We start from the raw sequence: 21,557 nt of genomic DNA on the forward strand, positions 1-21,557 counted from the left end.
GAGATACGAGTGCAGATAGGTGTGTGCGGGTGTGTGTGTGTAAGTGTCTGCGTGTGTTTGTGTGTGTGGTGGGGTGAATGTGAGCATGGGTGTATGTGCGTGTGGGGGTGTGTATTCTATATATAAGTATGGGTGTCGTCTTGTGTGAGTATGTCAGGGTGTGGGGGGGTTTATGCTCCCTAGCCGCTGGCCTGCTATATATTCTATTTCTTTGTAAACCGTTTCTCTAAAGCAACATAAAAAGTCAAATGTTTGGATTACAACAGTTTATTTACTGTACAAGCTTTTTCTACCTCTAATTATTCGACTTCACTCACTAACTGATGTATTAGTGAAAGTTGGAATACATGTGAAAACTCAAGTGAAGTACAGATACTTCTGAAATCTACTTCAGTAATATAACAAGGTATTTTTAATTGGCTCCTTTAAGCCACTTAGTAAACCAAAACCAAGAAAGTTCAACACATCGAACAAGTATAATAATACTAAACAATGCATCAGTCCTCAGTGGCAAAAAAACCAAAACAAACAAAAAAAACCCACAAGGATGTTGGTGCTGTTTGTTTCCATTTGACTGGAAATGTCTCAGACTTAATTAAATGAAACATTGAAAATAAGGTACCATGTTTAAAAAGAGCTTCTTCTAATTGCATCACATTTCATGTATATTGGACTGACGAGCGTGACACTGTGACAGACCAGCAACCTGTCCAGGGTGGATCCTGGCCTCGCCCACAGTAGTTGGGATCGGCTCCAGAACCCCCGACCCTGAATTGGATTAGCAGAATACAAGATGGAATGATGGACGAGGAGCATGAAGCAATGGATTTCATGAGCCTAGATTGTAGTTACCCCCTTCATTCATTACATGAGTAAATAAACACCAGACAGGAATGTTAACATGTGCTCATCATTGGTTCTGTTATGTCAGAAGGAGGGAGGTTTCCATTCCGCTTCTCATTCTCCTTCAGCTCTGTGGCGCCACCTGCTGGTGTTTGTGGCAGCTGCCGGTGTTTCACTTTGAACACGTCCCACCTCTCAGACAGCAGGTTTCTATTGAAGAGCTCAGACGTCAGGTAGGAGAAGAGCAAGATGGAGACCAGACCAGACACCATGGAGATGGTCTTAACCGGAGAGTACTGGACGTAGACGCCCTCCTCCAGAGTGCATCCTGGGAAATGGAGGATGACGGGCAGTCCCAGAGATTTGTTTCCACTGAGGAGTCGTACCCCCAGTCCCACTAGAAGGCCTATAAGAGCCCCGTAAGCATTGGACACTTTAGAAAAGAGGACACAGACGAGTTGAGGGAAGATGAGGACGTATGACACTTCGGCTCCAAGAAACCAGAAGAGCACAGTGCTGTTTTTCAGGTTGGTCAGAGATGTTCCAGCCACACCCACCACAACCACAGCAGCACGGATCACCCACAGGGTCTCCCTGTCTGGTGCCTGGGGAGAAAACAATGAATTATAAACCAGATGTTCATTCATTCAGTCTGTCAAATCATCCTTATTGGCTCCTCTCCATACAGTAAAACCATTGAATGGGGAGTTTGGTACTGTAGTAGTAAGAAGAAGCAGTTTAGTTGGATTCTAGATCAGCTCACCTTTGGTCTCAGGAGGTTCTTGTAGATGTTGTTGGTGAAAACTGAAGCAGCAGAAAGCAAAGCAGAGTCAGCTGACGACATGACGGCTGCAGCCACACATCCGATACCAATGATGGAGACGAAGGTCGGGGTGAGGTGCTGCAGGGCGATGGGCAGGACCAGAGCTGCTTCCCCACGGTTGTATGGAGACGGAGAACCATAGGAGGTCATGTTCCAGTCTGAAGGACGGAAACAGGAGAATGAAACAGTTCGACTGATAGACCTAAAATGGTTAATTCATTCATCGTCTATCCAACTTGGCCTGCATACGGTCCCAATGGCAGTATGGAGAGACAATCAGCCCGGACACCCCTGTCTTCCCCCAACACTTTTGAAGGACGTCAAATTTCTGGAAGACCATCCAAGAGATGTCATTTCTCCTGGTAGTTTGGACCGGGCTGAGGGGCTGAGTCGGATGTCCTTTGTTCAGTTAGAGGACACCAGTGGATCTCTTAGCCGTTGTCCTGAACCACTTTAGCTGTCTCTTTTCACTGTGAAGGACCAATGGCTCCACCATGAGTCCTGACACTTGTATCCACAATCTCGTTCTTTCAGTCTTGGTGGAACACGGCGGCACTGAGTAGGTGGAGCAGGATCAGTAGGCTGGGGGAGCCAGAATCTTCTGCTCTCAGGAGGTTATTTAAAACTCTGTCAGAGCAGTCTTTGTGCTGTCGGAGGGTCTCAAACCTGATTGAAACGTCTGAGGACGTTGTTGGGATTGGAGATGTCCTGGAATCTGCAGGGTGACGACCTTTTCCAGAATCTTTGTCAGAAAGGGACAGTTTGAGAGAGGGTGCTTGTTTGAGAGGAGCTCAGGATCCAGGTTGTGCTTCTTTAATATGGATCTGATTGCTGCAGTTTGAGGGAGGGCGGTTCTTCACCAGTTGACATTGAGCACTAATACGATAGAAAAGGAATATTGTGACTCAGCTCAGGGATCCACTACCAGATGTGTGCTGTTTGATATTAGAGGCTGTAACATGGGAGACTTTATTCACTTGCACAGAGAATTGATTTGTAAACGAGTCTCTATGAAGAGATCATCATTATATAAGTGCATGAATTCATTACTGATGAGTTGTAGATGGCTGCTTGATGGAAACTGCTGATCCAGTTGAAAGTCTTCTCATTTATCTTCTACACCCCTATTAAGAAACCAGGAAACACTTTGATCCTCTGCCTCAGCAGGAGCCTCCAGAGGGACAATTTTTCAAAATGACATTAGAATTTAATTGACCATAACACAGACAGCATTTTTCACAATTGACTTCAGTAGGTAAAGCTGTTGATTACCTGTAGACGACACGGCCGCACCGAGCAGTACGAGAGGAATCATAAATACAAACAGGATGAAAGCAGCAACAAAGCATGTGAGCTTGGCCGTCGCAGTAGAAGAAGACGACAAGATTCTCTGGTGGATAGCCTGATATCCCATACTGCCAAGGACCTTCAAAACAAAATGCAGTGAATTAAAAACTAAATCTGCTGATTTTCTTCCCTGAATTTAGTTTTGAAGTGTCAGAAACACAAATGACATGAGTTGTCCAAGTGCTGTGATTGTTGGAGATATATTACTTGATGTTGTTGACTCAGCTTACCAAGGAGCAGAACTCATCAATCAGTAACCATGTCTTTCTAACGTCTGGTGTGCCAATCCATGGAGAGTGTAAAGAGTTGTTCAGCAGAGTCTGGCTGATGTTCACGGTGTGAGGGTTCATCATGACGAAGGGAACACAGACAACCTGTAGGAAAAAGACAAGGAACAATAAATACACAGAGCCTGTGAGGTTTTCTTTCTAACCCTCCTTGAAACGTATCAGATTATATAGAAATATACTTTAGTTGTCAGGGTTTGAGTTTTGGTTAACCCTAACCCTAGCCCTAACCCTGACCCTTCCACCAGCCTTGCCAGGGGGCAAGGATACTGAATGATTTGTCGTTTCTCTCTTTCCTCCTCTTCTTCCTCTTCTGCCTAAGTAAAGCCACATTTGACCTCTTCACCATGCTCCCTCCATCTTGATGATGTCACTGTAACTGCACCTTGGGAGAACATTGTTCTGCAATTCATAGTACTGAGCAACTAGATTTAAATTTAACTTTGGCCAGTTAATCTGCATGTCCTTGCTTTCAAAATAAAAGCTCCAAACTTAAAATTAATAGCCCTCATTTAGTAAAACCTTGCAAATGGATATTACGTGGTTAGCTAGGCTAGGGCCTTTCATAATAAAATTCTAAACTCCTTCAAAAAATCCTTTTTGAAAGGCCCTCATTTTAAAAACGATGACCCTTCCTATAGAAATAGCCAAAACACTGAAGATGTAGTTTATGTTTGGCCGCGAGTGGCTGCTGCAATGACGCCACCGACCCACACACACACACACACACACACACACACACACACACACACACACACACACACACACACACACACACACACACACACACACACACACACACACACACACACACACACACACACACACACACTACTCCAGCAGCCTTTACCAAGCTGATGAAGATGAGGACGAGCTGTATGACATCAGTGTAGGCCACCGAGTAGAGGCCTCCCAGCAGGGTGTAGACCACGGCCACGGCAGCAGAGATCCAGATGCAGACGGAGAAGGACACATCCAGGACCACACTCATGGTTCCTCCTGTCAGACACCGTCAGGATTGGTCCACAGCACAGCAGCCAATGAGCATCACAGTAACGCCAGTATAAAGCCTCGTTTACACCACGACGTTTCAAGTGAAAACTCAGTGTTTTGTTTTCAGAAAGGTTTCACATTTACACTGCAACATTCTAAAAACAATGTTTGTTTCTATGGAAACGGCCGAAACGTGATGCAGAAATTATGTAGTTTTCATGGTGGGCCACAAGTTGGTGCTGTTTGTTTTGTTTTAGTAAAGCAACACACACACACACACACTCACACTCACACACACACACATTGCAGAGAACACAGAGCTCTAAACATTAACACTGGGGGAACATTCTAGTGGACAGACGACCAAGTTTGATTGTTATCAAGGTGACTGTCAAAATAAAACTACCAAGTTTGATTGTTATCAAGGTGACTGTCAAAATAAAACTACCAAATCCCAGGAGAATGGATTTTTACCGAGTCCAATCAGTGTTGCTGGTACCCAGGTCACATCCACCACAAGTGAAAGCAGACTCAGTCCAGCTGCAGCGATTTTTCCATATTTCAAGTGAAATGGATCCATCATGGTGACACATTTCATGTCTCTCATCGGCTTCGCAAAGAACAAACCACCTGAGGAGAAAAGTGCAACAGGAGACAAAAAGTATATTGTGTTTTTGAAGATGTAGATATCAAACACTGATTCAAAAAAATTACATAATAACTTGTCAGCCATTGATCCTTTCCATCAATCTGCTTTCTTTGCAGAAACACGAACCAACATCTGAGCAGAAAATGTTCCTTGTTTGTCATGGTGTGTTTGGAAGAACTCTTCAATTCTCTTCTGTTTTGATTGTTTCTCAAATCCAGATTAGCAGTAGTCTGGCAGATATGACTGTAACTCTTACCAACAATGAACCCCAAACTGTATGCAGTGAACATGATGAGTGTCCAGATCAGTCCCATTGACGGCGTGTACATCATCTCCACAGTGCCAACAATCAAGGCTCCTCCGACCCACGTGGCTGAGATTGATCACAAAACACAGAATCACTGAACAAATAACAGTTAAACTACTAAATACTCACCAGCTTCCAATCTTCCTATATCCTCGGCCGAGTCCCCCCGTAAAAACCTGCACTGGGTTTAACCATTAAGTTCCACAGGGTTCTATCTTTGGTCCTATACATTTGACTTTTTACATGCTTGGTACATGGTTTGGATGAGACATCATTTTTTGCTCCTTAACTCACATAAAACTGAAATTATGATATTTTGGCAACAACATCTGAGAATCAAATTATCTAAAGATATCGTCACACTGGATGGTACTAGTTTGACCTCCAGTACCAGTGTGAGGAACCTGGAAGTTATTTTTGACCAGGATTTATCCTTTAACTCACATTAAACAAATCTGCAGGACTGCCTTTTTTCACCTATGTAATATTTCCAAAATTAGAAACATGCTGACTCAGCGTGATGCCGAAAAACGAATCCATCATTTATTACTTCTGGAGTACACTATTGTAACTCCCTATATCAGGGTGTCCAAATAACTTCTTAAAAAGTCTTCAATCGATTCAAAATGCTGCAGCGAGAGTCCTGACAAGGACCAGCATAAGAGATCACATCACTTCAATACTCTCTGCATTGGCTCCCTGTTAAATCTAGAATATAATTTAAAATCCTTCTTCTAACCTATGAAGCTCTTAATAACCAGGCCCCATCTTATCTTAAAGAACTGTTAGTCACATATCCCCCAAGAAGAACACTTGGTTCGAAGAGTGCTGCCCCCTGGAGGTTCCTCGGTTTTCTGAAAGTACAATGAGCCTTCAGCTCGTACGCTCCCATCTTGTGGAACCAGATCCCAGTTTCAGTTAGGGAGGCTGAAACAGAATCTACTTTTAAGACAAGAATCCAAGCGTTTCTATTTACGAAAGTTTATAGTTGGGGCTGTTTAAACCCCCCCGCCTCTCTCGCTACCTCTCTCTACCTCCCCCAACTTAAACAACCTATCTGTCCTATCCTTTCCTCTCTTCTATCCTCTCCTCCTCCTGCCATTCTCTCTAGAGCTCCCTACCTGTACCAGGGTCTGTTTCTGCCCACTACCCAAATCAAGGTTTGAATCCCCCCCAATCGATCTCTTTCTTTCCTATCCTAGACTTTCCTCTCCTCTATCCCTCCAATCTATTTCTCTATCCATCCTATCCTTTCTACTCCTCTGTCCCCTCAACCCAATCGGTCAGCAGAAAGCCTCCATTGATGTAGTAATGTTTTTTTAAATGATGTACTGTCTGGTAAATGTATTGTAATGTGGTGTGTTTTCTAGTGTCTGTTATTTTTTACACATACTTTAGTACCTATGTATATTTGTGTTTGGTGGTATGGTTCTACATTGTGGGACTGAAGATGTAAATGAGCTCTGAGCTAAATCTGGTATATTTACAGCACTGTCTGTTCATCAAAATGCACTGTCTCATTCAAATTAATAAATAAATGAAAATACAATGTGAATTGTTGGTTTTCCTTTGTAGATCGTGTTGAAATGACTGAGTTGTATTCGGAGCTGTAGAAATACCATTGTATAAAACTGAACTGAATTCTAAAGTGTCAATAGACAGAAACAGGTCCAGTTTGTGTTGCAGGGTGGTGGACGGAGGCTCTAGTGCAGGAAACAGCCTGGAAACCAATTGAACATCAACACAGGATCTTTTACTCTTCAAACGGGAATAAAACAAGGCTTGAGTCCTTTCTCTAGATCACATGTGTCAAACTCCGGTCCTGGAGAGCTGCAGCCCTGCACATTTTCCACGTCTCCCTGCTTTCCACACAGCTGAATGCAATGAGCAGCTCCTTATCTGGCTTTGTGTTAAACGTGGTGATGAACCATCAGGACATTCAGTGGAGGGAGACGTGGAAAACGTGCAGAGCTTCGGCCCTCGAGGAACTGAGTTTGACACCCCTGCGCTTGGTGCTCCTCCAAAGGAGTAGGTTTGGTGAGGGGGAACACACGGACTGGATCTGAGCGGAGCTTAAGCAGCTGCACCCAATCCAGGGAATTACCCAGCCGGCTCTCTCCTCTCTGACACAGCCGCCTGACACGCCCATCTGGAACCTGCAGAGGAGAAGGAAACACAACCTGCAGCACTATAACCCTCCTATGAGGCTGCAGAGGAGCAGGACATGACAAGTTGGCTGAGTTCCAAAAACACCATGACGAACATCAGCTGTAAACACAATTATGCAAATGAAGGTTTAATGAGTGGACTCACACCTTCTCAAGTGTGTAGCAACAAGTCTGATCACAAACAGTGGAAAACTTTCAGAAGTAATAGATTACACCCTGGACATGAGCCAGTTTGCATTAACTTTGCAGTCCTTCTGTTTCTCTGCAGTAGTTTGATTTTCTTCTCAATCTCATCCAGATACTTTGTGATTACTCAGTGGGTTATGAAATCCCAGCATTGGCGTGGCGCTCACCTGTCATGGTGAAGATCCCCACCAGCCAGCCGATGCCTCGGTTCCCCAGCAGGGCCATCTCCATCCCAGTGGCTGCACTCTTCTTCTGCTCCCGTCTGGACTTGAAGGAGGCCCAGACGCCGGTCCCGAGGACCAGCAGGTAGAAGACCGCCATCACCACGGCACCGGGGACGTTGACGGCCATGATGGACCACCGCAGACTGTCTGAGGTGTGACTGACTGAACAAGTGACTGCTGGTGGTGAACATTACAGTTATCAGGGAACAAATCCTCCCTCGTCTGAGCTAATCAGTCTGGTCAAACCGGTTGTTGTTTGTCGTGTAGAGATTTAAACCATATTGCCCAATGCAGTAGTGCTTAGAGATATGTGGAGAGAAAATCATACTTACTTATGTAATGGTGCCTAAAATGTTTTACATGGGGAAGCTGTACAATATAAACAAAGTAATAAATCTGTCATATATGTTGGGACCTGTGTCAGAGTGATGATGTCGTGGCCTAGATCTGTGCTGTATTTATCTTTCTTTCTTTATTAGTATATTTCCAGAGGATCGTACACATTAATGGACACTCAGTAGTCACTTTGTGTAAATGCACCAGATTTAGCCATGGGCTACTTTATATCCATAGTCCTTGTACATTCAAGACAATAACAATTATTTAAAAACAAACCTGGACATAGAGTATATACCCTATTTACAACCACCCCTGTGAAATAAACAAATTTCCCAGTCAATAACATTTAATCAGGTCTTACAATTGATCACAAGATTGATTAGCCTTTAACCAGAGTTTCAGTTCTTTTTCAAATGCAGTAAAAGTGGAAGATTCTCTAATGGTAATTGGAAGATTAATCCAGCTTGTTAACCCTTTCAATGAAATGGTGTTTTGTCCAGGTATTGCATCCATGGCAATGTTGTTGTTTTTTAAAGGGATGCTCTGCCAATGGTTCTAATCGTGAAATAAGCAGGGCCAAATAAGCTTCAGTGACCCTCAGAGGAATACGACACCATTAAATGACCCAAAAGAGGGAAAATCCCAGTGGAGGGTCTTTCTAAAGGAGACGTTTGAAGACATGTTTAGTTCCAAATGTGTGTTGTAGGTTCCAAAAATAACATAAAAGGCATGATGCCAAAGGTAATACAGCAGACCAGAGAAGGGAAGTGAGGTAGAATCAAACACTGTGTCGTCAGTCTTGGACCAAGCAGAGACTCTGAATTCTGCTGGTTCTTAGGAGTAAAACTCATTTGCATCCAAGTCCAGCTTCTCATCTGATTTGTGCTTCGAGGTTGAGTTATTTACCAGCAGTGTTGGAGAGTTAGAGACAAATGCTAGTGGGATCTCACCTGTCAACTCATGTGGCCCAGAACAACACACCTGATTGGCACCACGGCAGTAGCTTCATTATTTCCTCCAACTCTTTGAGCTCAGAGCAGTATTGAGTAGTGGAGTGATATCAGCACCGGGGTAATATGGGCCCTCCTGTTGGTGATGGTCAAGAGTCTCGCAGCTGAGCTTTGGATGAACTGCAACCGAGCCAGCTCTGTTTTGTTGAGGCACGTGAAGAGGCTGCTGCAGTAGTCCAGGTGTCATTTTGAGCTCCTCTCTCGATATCACGGACCTGAGATTGGCGATGTGACACAACTGTTTTTTACCAGCTGTCTACAATGTTGCTCCAGTGACAATAACGAGTCAAAGGTCACCCCTAAATTCCTCAGCTTTGTTTCGACTGAAAGGCTCAGGTACTGTTTGATAGCATCTCTTATCAAAGTAAATGAAAATGTAAAAAAACAAGTTTGCCTAGGTTTTCAACAGTACAACTCTCTCTCTCTCTCTCTCTCTCTCTCTCTCTCTCTCTCTCTCTCTCTCTCTCTCTCTCCCTCTCGCTCTCTCTCTCTCTCAAATGACTCATTGTGTAAGATTGAAGAGCAACCTGCTCTCCCACATAAAGCCATCATCACCCCGACAAACATTAGCATGCAGTTCTGAATGCATCACTCAGCTCCTGCAGTTAAAACCAAACCAACATGGCGGCTCAGAGACAAATCTTCTCTTTTATTAGTGAAACAGTTCAGAAAAATGTGTTTCTGAAAACATTTGAAGTGAGAGCTGTTCAGTTGAAAAGTTACAATGCAGGTGAGGGGGCGTGGCCTTAGAGTTTGACAGCTTCTTCTCGGAGTATGAACTCTCCTGCCAACAAGAATTATTTATGGCAGCGGGCCAACTGTCCTTCTTCTTATGGGAGTATGTATGCCGGGGCCTGTAGCTTTGTTTGTTTACTACCCAAAATGCACAGCGCTCTCCATGGCGTCCTCCGGCTCCATTTGCTGGAAAGTCCGCTGATAGTCCCTGACATTGGCCGTGAAGCGAACCTTAGTCTGGTTGCATTTGAGTTCAGGGGAGCATTCATGCCTGGACAAAAGAAGTGGCCTGTATTGTATTGTTCTTTTGTTCATGTCATCATTTTATTGTGAAACTCCACAGGTGGTGTGGGATTTAACTCCCTGTGTCACAGCGTGTGCACCAGAAGCGATAGAAATAATCATTATGGGAAGTGGAGGCAAAAGATGTCTACTGTGGGAATGTTTACTTTTGAGAAGATTAGTTTTTGGTGTGCCTTTTGTAACTTTAGATCAGACACAATCAATTCCTGTGCTGGATCATATTTGCTGTCGTGTCTAAAATAAAACATTTCCTTTACTTTCCGCTCAGACGTTTGATGGAAACATTTCTCTCATTACGTGAAAGGATCATTAAAATGTTCGATCGCAGTCTGATTCCTCAGCCGACTGACATTGCTGCATGCTCACCTCCAACATTTCCACAAGACACACTTCTTCAAGACCACACTTCTCAGCCTCCCAGGGAAAGTCTACGCTCGGGTACTGGGAAGGAGACTCCAACCAATGGTCAAACCTCAGATTCAGTCCTGGCCGTGGTACCACAGACCAGATTCACCCTCTCACAGATGATCAAGGGGCCATGGGGATTCACCGATCCAGTGTACACATGCGTTTCAAAGCGTTGAGGATGGTCGACCACCGTGTCCAGAGATGTATTGTGGGAAGTGCTGAGAGAGTTCCAGAACCACTGCTGTAGGCTCTGTGTCTCTGTACTTTGGCATGAAGTCAGATTAGTTCAAGTGGGGTGCCGGACAAGTCAAATAAAATGATTTATTCCTGAGGGGCCATTCAAAAAGCAGCACACTGAGTGGTTAATTTAACCTCTTGACCGAGTGGTTAAGGTGATGGACTGCTAACCCATTGTGCTCTGCACGTGTGGGTTCAAATCCCATCCTCATCGATTCCTGTAATTATATCACGACTGAATCATGCCTCCAGAACTCATAACGAACTCCACCAACAAATGACAGAAAACACCGGCCAGCTCCTCCTGGATCACACAGGACAAAGTTTCATCACAGATCTCAAGCGACCAGCTCCTTGGACCTGCATGGGAGAACCAGGACTGTTCCTGAACCACAACTCCTCCCACTCCTTCTTCTGAAAACCCAAGGAACCACTTGTATAGGAGTGAGAATGTGGACACACATTGGAAAACTGACGGATCCATAAATAGTTTAACTACACTACTTTCTGGACTATAAGCCCTTACTTTTTCCACGTGCTTTGATCCCTGCAGCTTATATAATGAAGTGGTTAATATATGGATTTTTAAGGATTAACAGGCTTCGTGCCGTGGATACATCTCCGGGGCTTTATTCACTTTTCACAGAACTCCATCTGACCCACCAACTGACCCCCCCCACATGCTTCTCCTGAGCCCATGGGAGGCTCATCGTCTCGGCCACACAACCTTGGCGTGTGGAGCCTCACCTCCGGAGCTCTGCTCTCCTCCAGCAGCTCCAGCTTATTATCACTGGAACTGAGTGACTTTATTTACAAAGTTACTCAAAGTCAGGCTTTCTCCTGTCTGGTGCTCATGGCTAATTTGCATATTGCAGGACTGACTCCAGCAGACTGTAACCTTCAGTTGTGGATGAAGTTCATCTGCAGATACTTCTGGACACAAACCCTTGAGTTATGACCTCCTGCTGTGATTGAAACTCCAGTATTTAAAGCTTGTAGCTCACAGGTGTGTTTAGTTACATAATCAGAGAGCAGCAGAGTCCATCGATGTCTCATTACCTCCTGTGGATTCAATTCAGCAGATGAGAGAGGCTCCTCATGGTAACTGTTGATTATAGAATGAGTTCCCTCAGCTCAGCACAGTTTTCCTCCAGTCTGGTTCTTCTGTCTGCCACAGACATGGTGGACTGAAATTCACTAGCAGGTTTTAAAATAGACCTTTTTAAGAAACTCAGACCAACTTGTTTCTGCAGAAGAGTTTTAGGGCCACTCATGAGGAAATAAAATAGTAGTTTATTATCATGCAATTTAATAAAGACTCAAAAAAACATTGTTGAGCTATTTTGTCCATAAAAACTTGGCTTTTCAGAAACATGAATTAGAACAATGTAAACTATTGCTGTGTGTCTATTCCACTGGGATGTTTTCTCGCCTGTGAGGAAACAGTTTACATCGTTCTATAGCTCAGTTGGTAGAGTGAATCCTGGATTCATTTGCCAGAATCACTCCGAGCCGATGTTCATTCAAGACTTTTGAGGCGTTACAATGGAAGGAAAGTCCTCCTCAGGACGACGTCAACCAGGTGGATGGAGAGTCTTCACAGGGAGTTGAGGAAGAATGAGTGAGTCAGTTCGACTGTCAGTTTGGGGATTGAGTGGTGCCCCATGAACCACCCTCCACTGGAGACCCACGGCCCCATGAACCACCCTCCACTGGAGACCCACGGCCCCATGTACCACCCTCCACTGGAGACCCACGGCCCCATGTACCACCCTCCACTGGAGACCCACAGCCCCATGTACCACCCTCCACTGGAGACCCACAGCCCCATGTACCACCCTCCACTGGAGACCCACAGCCCCATGTACCACCCTCCACTGGAGACCCACAGCCCCATGTACCACCCTCCACTGGAGACCCACAGCCCCATGTACCACCCTCCACTGGAGACCCACGGCCCCATGTACCACCCTCCACTGGAGATCCACGGTCCATGTACCACCCTCCACTGGAGATCCGCAGTGCATTTCTCAATGGGGGCTTTGTACAGGGACCTACAGCTGCGTCTAGGTGAGGACCCTGGTGCCAACGTCTCAGACCACCTGGACTCCTGGACACCAGTCAGCGACATACAGTTCATGACCTTCACTGTGACGGTGTAGAGGTCCTTCTTCTTCAGCTCAGAAAAGTCAGGGAGTTTTGGTGTAGCAAAGGAGAGCAGAAGTCCATTGTCCACCTCCTGCTGACTGACTGCAGCACTGATGTGGGAAAGTAAAATCCGTGGCTGTTTGGTGAGTTGATGCTTCCTTTCCCAGAGACTCGCAGAAGGAGCCAGGCAAACCTTCATTACCTCCTCCAGCAGTTTTTCAACCAGCCTTTGTGAGTTTAGCCTGATGCATTCACCTCAGGTTCATGAGGAACTGAGGTTTGTTGTAGTTCCTGATTTTTCCCAGCAGCACAGATGCTGCGAAGAGAATAGTTGGTTTTCTGTGTTTGTCTTGACCTGTCTCTCTGTGCATAGCCATAGATCTCATCCCTAGGTGGGCCCGAACCACCAACCTTTCGGTTAACAGCCGAACACGCTATCCTATTGCGCCACAGAGACTGGTTCACATTGAAATTGGGCGTGGCTTTGAGTTTTAATCAAATTGTTCAAAGAGCAATTCTAGGAAATCACTTGTTTACTTGCTCCAGTTTATCTTTGTCCCCCCAGCACCTCTGGCTGTGGTCCTGCCCCGGTCCAGGTTGAGTATGGCTGGAGCACGGGGGGGTCAGGCTCGTTCACGTATGGTGCTCCAGGGGGGCTGGGTTGTGGTTCTCCCTGCTCAATCGTGGTTGGATTGATGGAGGATGGGATCTCATGATGGCCTGTTGGGGACCCGTATGTGTGTGTGTGTGTGTGTGTGTGTGTGTGTGTGTGTGTGTGTGTGTGTGTGTGTGTGTGTGTGTGTGTGTGTGTGTGTGTGTGTGTGTGTGTGTGTGTGTGTGTGTGTGTGTGTGTGTGTGTTGGGGTGTCTCTTTGAGCGTTCCCCCCTGGTCGTGTACAGCAGCCATGCCAACATTGAAAAAAAGCAGCAACAGGAGGAGACTCTTGGTCTCTTCCTGTTACAAGAGTAAAAACTGTTCTGACATCACACATCTCTCAGTCACATCATGTTGTCATGTTGATGCTGCTAAAAAGGAGTAGGGGAAATAAAAAGATTACGAGTAACTTTTTAGTTACTTTCAGCAGCTGTCGACAACATGCCCCCTGATCTCAACATAAAAAACATTTAACCTTTGACCTTCAATCTCTGTTCTATTTATATCTGACTCACTTTTTTTATTGCATTTTTACTATTTCTGCTTTTATTAGTAGTAAGTTGTAGTCTGTTGTTGTACTATTTATCTATTTATTTATTTGCACTACCTGCTTGATGCGACTTTTTAATTAGGTCATTAAGGCCCAATTCCCAGCACCCCCACCCCACCCCAGCGGGACCACCCCCAAACCAGAGCAGACCCTCCCCCACACAACCTCCCCAGTACCCCCCAGGCCAGGCCGCCCCTCCCCAGGCTAGACGCCAGCACCCCCCCAGATTGCAGGGCCACCAACCACCCAAGCCTCAACACCCCAGCCACAGATGACCCCAAGAGCCCCAAGCCGGTACTACCCCCCCCCCCCCCCCTCTCCAATGTGATGTTGTCTAGGTGTAAGGTTTTATTAAGATTACTTTTGGATATCCAGTTCATGAGGATTGGCTTTTTTGTCACACTTCGAGAGACCAGGAGTGTGAAGGACTCGTTTTTCTCTCTTTTAATTTCTGTGAGATCGTCTAACAGGCAAAGTGCAGGTGAGACTGGAATGGGGTGGCCCAGGTATAACGATAAGTCTTCACAGGTCTTTGGTCAGAATGTTTGGACTGGTGTACACAGCCAGAGTGCATGTAGATAGGTATCAGGGAGATCACAGTGTAGATAGGTATCAGGGAGATCACAGTGTGTAGACAGGTATCAGGGAGATGACAGTGTAGATAGGTATGAGGGAGATCACAGTGTAGATGGGTATCAGTGAGATCACAGTGTAGATGGGTATCAGTGAGATCACAGTGTGTAGAGAGGTATCAGGGAGATCACAGTGTAGACAGGTATCAGGGAGATCTCAGTGTAGATGGGTATCAGGGAGATCACAGTGTAGATGGGTATCAGGGAGATCACAGTGTAGATTGGTATCAGGGAGATACGAGTGCAGATAGGTGTGTGCGGGTGTGTGTGTGTAAGTGTCTGCGTGTGTTTGTGTGTGTGGTGGGGTGAATGTGAGCATGGGTGTATGTGCGTGTGGGGGTGTGTATTCTATATATAAGTATGGGTGTCGTCTTGTGTGAGTATGTCAGGGTGTGGGGGGGTCTATGCTCCCTAGCCGCTGGCCTGCTATATATTCTATTTCTTTGTAAACCGTTTCTCTAAAGCAACATAAAAAGTCAAATGTTTGGATTACAACAGTTTATTTACTGTACAAGCTTTTTCTACCTCTAATTATTCGACTTCACTCACTAACTGATGTATTAGTGAAAGTTGGAATACATGTGAAAACTCAAGTGAAGTACAGATACTTCTGAAATCTACTTCAGTAATATAACAAGGTATTTTTAATTGGCTCCTTTAAGCCACTTAGTAAACCAAAACCAAGAAAGTTCAACACATCGAACAAGTATAATAATACTAAACAATGCATCAGTCCTCAGTGGCAAAAAAACCAAAACAAACAAAAAAAACCCACAAGGATGTTGGTGCTGTTTGTTTACATTTGACTGGAAATGTCTCAGATTTAATTAAATGAAACATTGAAAATAAGGTACCATGTTTAAAAAGAGCTTCTTCTAATTGCATCACATTTCATGTATATTGGACTGACGAGCGTGACACTGTGACAGACCAGCAACCTGTCCAGGGTGGATCCTGGCCTCGCCCACAGTAGTTGGGATCGGCTCCAGAACCCCCGACCCTGAATTGGATTAGCAAATACAAGATGGAATGATGGACGAGGAGCATGAAGCAATGGATTTCATGAGCCTAGATTGTAGTTACCCCCTTCATTCATTACATGAGTAAATAAACACCAGACAGGAATGTTAACATGTGCTCATCATTGGTTCTGTTATGTCAGAAGGAGGGAGGTTTCCATTCCGCTTCTCATTCTCCTTCAGCTCTGTGGCGCCACCTGCTGGTGTTTGTGGCAGCTGCCGGTGTTTCACTTTGAACACGTCCCACCTCTCAGACAGCAGGTTTCTATTGAAGAGCTCAGACGTCAGGTAGGAGAAGAGCAAGATGGAGACCAGACCAGACACCATGGAGATGGTCTTAACCGGAGAGTACTGGACGTAGACGCCCTCCTCCAGAGTGCATCCTGGGAAATGGAGGATGACGGGCAGTCCCAGAGATTTGTTTCCACTGAGGAGTCGTACCCCCAGTCCCACTAGAAGGCCTATAAGAGCCCCGTAAGCATTGGACACTTTAGAAAAGAGGACACAGACGAGTTGAGGGAAGATGAGGACGTATGACACTTCGGCTCCAAGAAACCAGAAGAGCACGATGCTGTTTTTCAGGTTGGTCAGAGATGTTCCAGCCACACCCACCACAACCACAGCAGCACGGATCACCCACAGGGTCTCCCTGTCTGGTGCCTGGGGAGAAAACAATGAATTATAAACCAGATGTTCATTCATTCAGTCTGTCAAATCATCCTTATTGGCTCCTCTCCATACAGTAAAACCATTGAATGGGGAGTTTGGTACTGTAGTAGTAAGAAGAAGCAGTTTAGTTGGATTCTAGATCAGCTCACCTTTGGTCTCAGGAGGTTCTTGTAGATGTTGTTGGTGAAAACTGAAGCAGCAGAAAGCAAAGCAGAGTCAGCTGACGACATGACGGCTGCAGCCACACATCCGATACCGATGATGGAGACGAAGGTCGGGGTGAGGTGCTGCAGGGCGATGGGCAGGACCAGAGCTGCTTCCCCACGGTTGTATGGAGACGGAGAACCATAGGAGGTCATGTTCCAGTCTGAAGGACGGAAACAGGAGAATGAAACAGTTCGACTGATAGACCTAAAATGGTTAATTCATTCATCGTCTATCCAACTTGGCCTGCATACGGTCCCAATGGCAGTATGGAGAGACAATCAGCCCGGACACCCCTGTTTTCCCCCAACACTTTTGAAGGGCGTCAAATTTCTGGAAGACCATCCAAGAGATGTCATTTCTCCTGGTAGTTTAGACCGGGCTGAGGGGCTGAGTCGGATGTCCTTTGTTCAGTTAGAGGACACCAGTGGATCTCTTAGCCGTTGTCCTGAACCACTTTAGCTGTCTCTTTTCACTGTGAAGGACCAATGGCTCCACCATGAGTCCTGACACTTGTATCCACAATCTCGTTCTTTCAGTCTTGGTGGAACACGGCGGCACTGAGTAGGTGGAGCAGGATCAGTAGTCTGGGGGAGCCAGAATCTTCTGCTCTCAGGAGGTTATTTAAAACTCTGTCAGAGCAGTCTTTGTGCTGTCGGAGGGTCTCAAACCTGATTGAAACGTCTGAGGACGTTGTTGGGATTGGAGATGTCCTGGAATCTGCAGGGTGACGACCTTTTCCAGAATCTTTGTCAGAAAGGGACAGTTTGAGAGAGGGTGCTTGTTTGAGAGGAGCTCAGGATCCAGGTTGTGCTTCTTTAATATGGATCTGATTGCTGCAGTTTGAGGGAGGGCGGTACTTCACCAGTTGACATTCAGCACTAATACGATAGAAAAGGAATATTGTGACTCAGCTCAGGGATCCACTACCAGATGTGTGCTGTTTGATTTTAGAGGCTGTAACATGGGAGACTTTATTCACTTGCACAGAGAATTGATTTGTAAACGAGTCTCTATGAAGAGATCATCATTATATAAGTGCATGAATTCATTACTGATGAGTTGTAGATGGCTGCTTGATGGAAACTGCTGATCAAGTTGAAAGTCTTCTCATTTATCTTCTACGCCCCTATTAAGAAACCAGGAAACACTTTGATCCTCTGCCTCAGCAGGAGCTTCCAGAGGGACAATTTTTCAAAATGACATTAGAATTTAATTGACCATAACACAGACAGCATTTTTCACAATTGACTGCAGTAGGTAAAACTGTTGATTACCTGTAGACGACACGGCCGCACCGAGCAGTACGAGAGGAATCATAAATACAAGCAGGATGAAAGCAGCAACAAAGCATGTGAGCTTGGCCGTCGCAGTAGAAGAAGACGACAAGATTCTCTGGTGGATAGCCTGATATCCCATACTGCCAAGGACCTTCAAAACAAAATGCAGTGAATTAAAAACTAAATCTGCTGATTTTCTTCCCTGAATTTAGTTTTGAAGTGTCAGAAACACAAATGACATGAGCTGTCCTACTGCAGTGTGATTGTAGGAGATGATATTACTTGATGTTGTTGCCTCAGCTTACCAAGGAGCAGAACTCATCAATCAGTAACCATGTCTTTCTAACGTCTGGTGTGCCAATCCATGGAGAGTGTAAAGAGTTGTTCAGCAGAGTCTGGCTGATGTTCACGGTGTGAGGGTTCATCATGACGAAGGGAACACAGACAACCTGTAGGAAAAAGACAAGGAACAATAAATACACAGAGCCTGTGAGGTTTTCTTTCTAACCCTCCTTGAAACGTATCAGATTATATAGAAATATAGTTTAGTTGTCAGGGTTTGGGTTAACCCTAACCCTAACCCTAGCCCTAACCCTGACCCTTCCACCAGCCTTGCCAGGGGGCAAGGATACTGAATGATTTGTCGTTTCTCTTTCCTCCTCTTCTTCCTCTTCTGCCTAAGTAAAGCCACATTTGACCTCTTCACCATGCTCCCTCCATCTTGATGATGTCGCTGTAACTGCACCTTGGGAGAACATTGTTCTGCAATTCATAGTATTGAGCAACTAGATTTAAATTTAACTTTGGCCAGTTAATCTGCATGTCCTTGCTTTCAAAATAAAAGCTCCAAACTTAAAATTAATAGCCCTCATTTAGTAAAACCTTGCAAATGGATATTACTTGGTTAGCTAGGCTAGGGCCTTTCATAATAAAATTCTAAACTCCTTCAAAAAATCCTTTTTGAAAGGCCCTCATTTTAAAAACGATGGCCCTTCCTATAGAAATAGCCAAAACACTGAAGATGTAGTTTATGTTTGGCCGCGAGTGGCTGCTGCAATGACGCCACCGACCCACACACACACACACATACACACACGACTCCAGCAGCCTTTACCAAGCTGATGAAGATGAGGACGAGCTGTATCACATCAGTGTAGGCCACCGAGTAGAGGCCTCCCAGCAGGGTGTAGACCACGGCCACGGCAGCAGAGATCCAGATGCAGACGGAGAAGGACACATCCAGGACCACACTCATGGTTCCTCCTGTCAGACACCGTCAGGATTGGTCCACAGCACAGCAGCCAATGAGCATCACAGTAACGCCAGTATAAAGCCTCGTTTACACCACGACGTTTCAAGTGAAAACTCAGTGTTTTGTTTTCAGAAAGGTTTCACATTTACACTGCAACATTCTAAAAACAATGTTTGTTTCTATGGAAACGGACGAAACGTGATGCAGAAATTATGTAGTTTTCATGGTGGGCCACAAGTTGGTGCTGTTTGTTTTGTTTTAGTAAAGCAACACACACACACACTCACACTCACACACACACATTGCAGAGAACACAGAGCTCTAAACATTAACACTGGGAGAACATTCTAGTGGACAGACGACCAAGTTTGATTGTTATCAAGGTGACTGTAAAAATAAAACTACCAAGTTTGATTGTTATCAAGGTGACTGTAAAAATAAAACTACCAAGTTTGATTGTTATCAAGGTGACTGTCAAAATAAAACTACCAAATCCCAGGAGAATGGATTTTTACCGAGTCCAATCAGTGTTGATGGTACCCAGGTCACATCCACCATAAGTGAAAGCAGACTCAGTCCAGCTGCAGCGATTTTTCCATATTTCAAGTGAAATGGATCCATCACGGTGACACATTTCATGTCTCTCATCGGCTTCGCAAAGAACAAACCACCTGAGGAGAAAAGTGCAACAGAAGGAGACAAAAAGTATATTGTGTTTTTGAAGATGTAGATATCAAACACTGATTCAAAAAAATTACATAATAACTTGTCAGCCATTGATCCTTTCCATCAATCTGCTTTCTTTGCAGAAACACGAACCAACATCTGAGCAGAAAATGTTCCTTGTTTGTCATGGTGTGTTTGGAAGAACTCTTCAATTCTCTTCTGTTTTGATTGTTTCTCAAATCCAGATTAGCAGTAGTCTGGCAGATATGACTGTAACTCTTACCAACAATGAACCCCAAACTGTATGCAGTGAACATGATGAGTGTCCAGATCAGTCCCATTGACGGCGTGTACATCATCTCCACAGTGCCAACAATCACAGCTCCTCCGACCCACGTGGCTGAGATGGATCACAAAACACAGAATCACTGAACAAATAACAGTTAAACTACTAAATACTCACCAGCTTCCAATCTTCCTATATCCTCGGCCGAGTCCCCCCGTAAAAACTGCACTGGGTTTAACCATTAAGTTCCACGGGGCTCTATCTTTGGTCCTATACATTTTACTTTTTACATGCTTGGTACATGGTTTGGATGAGACATCATTTTTTGCTCCTTAACTCACATAAAACTGAAATTATGATATTTTGGCAACAACATCTGAGAATCAAATTATCTAAAGATATCGTCACACTGGATGGTACTAGTTTGACCTCCAGTACCAGTGTGAGGAACCTGATAGTTTTTTTTGACCAGGATTTATCCTTTAACTCACATTAAACAAATCTGCAGGACTGCCTTTTTTCACCTATGTAATATTTCCAAAATTAGAAACATGCTGACTCAGCGTGATGCCGAAAAACTAATCCATCATTTATTACTTCTGGAGTACACTATTGTAACTCCCTATATCAGGGTGTCCAAGTAACTTCTTAAAAAGTCTTCAATCGATTCAAAATGCTGCAGCGAGAGTCCTGACAAGGACCAGCATAAGAGATCACATCACTTCAATACTCTCTGCATTGGCTCCCTGTTAAATCTAGAATAGAATTTAAAATCCTTCTTCTAACCTATGAAGCTCTTAATAACCAGGCCCCATCTTATCTTAAAGAACTGTTAGTCCCGTACCCCCCAAGAAGAACACTTGGTTCGAAGAGTGCTGCCCCCTGGAGGTTCCTCGGTTTTCTGAAAGTACAATGAGCCTTCAGCTCGTACGCTCCCATCTTGTGGAACCAGATCCCAGTTTCAGTTAGGGAGGCTGAAACAGAATCTACTTTTAAGACAAGAATCCAAACGTTTCTATTTACGAAAGTTTATAGTTGGGACTGTTTAAACCCCCCCCCCCCCCCCCCCCCCGCCTCTCTCGCTACCTCTCTCTACCTCCCCCAACTTAAACAACCTATCTGTCCTATCCTTTCCTCTCTTCTATCCTCTCCTCCTCCTGCCATTCTCTCTAGAGCTCCCTACCTGTACCAGGGTCTGTTTCTGCCCACTACCCAAATCAAGGTTTGAATCCCCCCCAATCGATCTCTTTCTTTCCTATCCTAGACTTTCCTCTCCTCTATCCCTCCAATCTATTTCTCTATCCATCCTATCCTTTCTACTCCTCTGTCCCCTCAACC

General features: G+C 44.9%; 2 protein-coding genes across 2 annotated transcripts; both read right to left on the reverse strand.

Annotated features, from left to right (window-relative positions):
• Positions 1-296: 296 nt before the first annotated feature.
• On the reverse strand, positions 297-5,717 carry LOC308142214 (high affinity choline transporter 1-like). The gene is made up of 7 exons (XM_080512562.1): positions 5,199-5,717; positions 4,768-4,923; positions 4,151-4,299; positions 3,244-3,387; positions 2,939-3,092; positions 1,607-1,824; positions 297-1,448 (listed from the first exon to the last, which is right to left on the reverse strand). Exons 1-7 carry the CDS (start codon positions 5,272-5,274, stop codon positions 897-899), a joined length of 1,449 nt encoding a protein of 482 aa, XP_080368688.1. The 5' UTR covers positions 5,275-5,717; the 3' UTR covers positions 297-896.
• A 9,656-nt stretch (positions 5,718-15,373) lies between these two features.
• Positions 15,374-21,217, reverse strand: LOC308137925 (high affinity choline transporter 1-like). Its single transcript, XM_080506828.1, has 7 exons — positions 20,217-21,217; positions 19,783-19,938; positions 19,130-19,278; positions 18,321-18,464; positions 18,013-18,166; positions 16,681-16,898; positions 15,374-16,522 (listed from the first exon to the last, which is right to left on the reverse strand). The coding sequence occupies exons 1-7, from the start codon at positions 20,290-20,292 to the stop codon at positions 15,971-15,973; spliced, it is 1,449 nt and encodes a 482-aa protein (XP_080362954.1). The 5' UTR covers positions 20,293-21,217; the 3' UTR covers positions 15,374-15,970.
• Between the last annotated feature and the right edge of the window lie 340 nt (positions 21,218-21,557).

This window comes from Blennius ocellaris (genome assembly GCF_963422515.1).
Source record: "Blennius ocellaris genome assembly, chromosome: 2".
NCBI lineage: Eukaryota > Metazoa > Chordata > Actinopteri > Blenniiformes > Blenniidae > Blennius > Blennius ocellaris.

What these genes read in the sequence shown, in the direction of transcription:
- LOC308142214 (XM_080512562.1), bottom strand. Translation starts at nt 5,274, where the DNA reads ATGATGTACACGCCGTCAATGGGACTGATCTGGACACTCATCATGTTC. An exon ending in CAGTTTGGGGTTCATTGTTG is followed by an intron (nt 4,924 to 5,198) that starts GTAAGAGTTACA and finishes TTTTCTCCTCAG; the next exon opens with GTGGTTTGTTCTTTGCGAAG. An exon ending in TTGATGAGTTCTGCTCCTTG is followed by an intron (nt 3,093 to 3,243) that starts GTAAGCTGAGTC and finishes TTTGTTTTGAAG; the next exon opens with GTCCTTGGCAGTATGGGATA.
- LOC308137925 (XM_080506828.1), bottom strand. Translation starts at nt 20,292, where the DNA reads ATGATGTACACGCCGTCAATGGGACTGATCTGGACACTCATCATGTTC. An exon ending in ATCAACACTGATTGGACTCG is followed by an intron (nt 19,279 to 19,782) that starts GTAAAAATCCAT and finishes GGTGTCTGACAG; the next exon opens with GAGGAACCATGAGTGTGGTC. An exon ending in AGAACCTCCTGAGACCAAAG is followed by an intron (nt 16,523 to 16,680) that starts GTGAGCTGATCT and finishes TTTTCTCCCCAG; the next exon opens with GCACCAGACAGGGAGACCCT.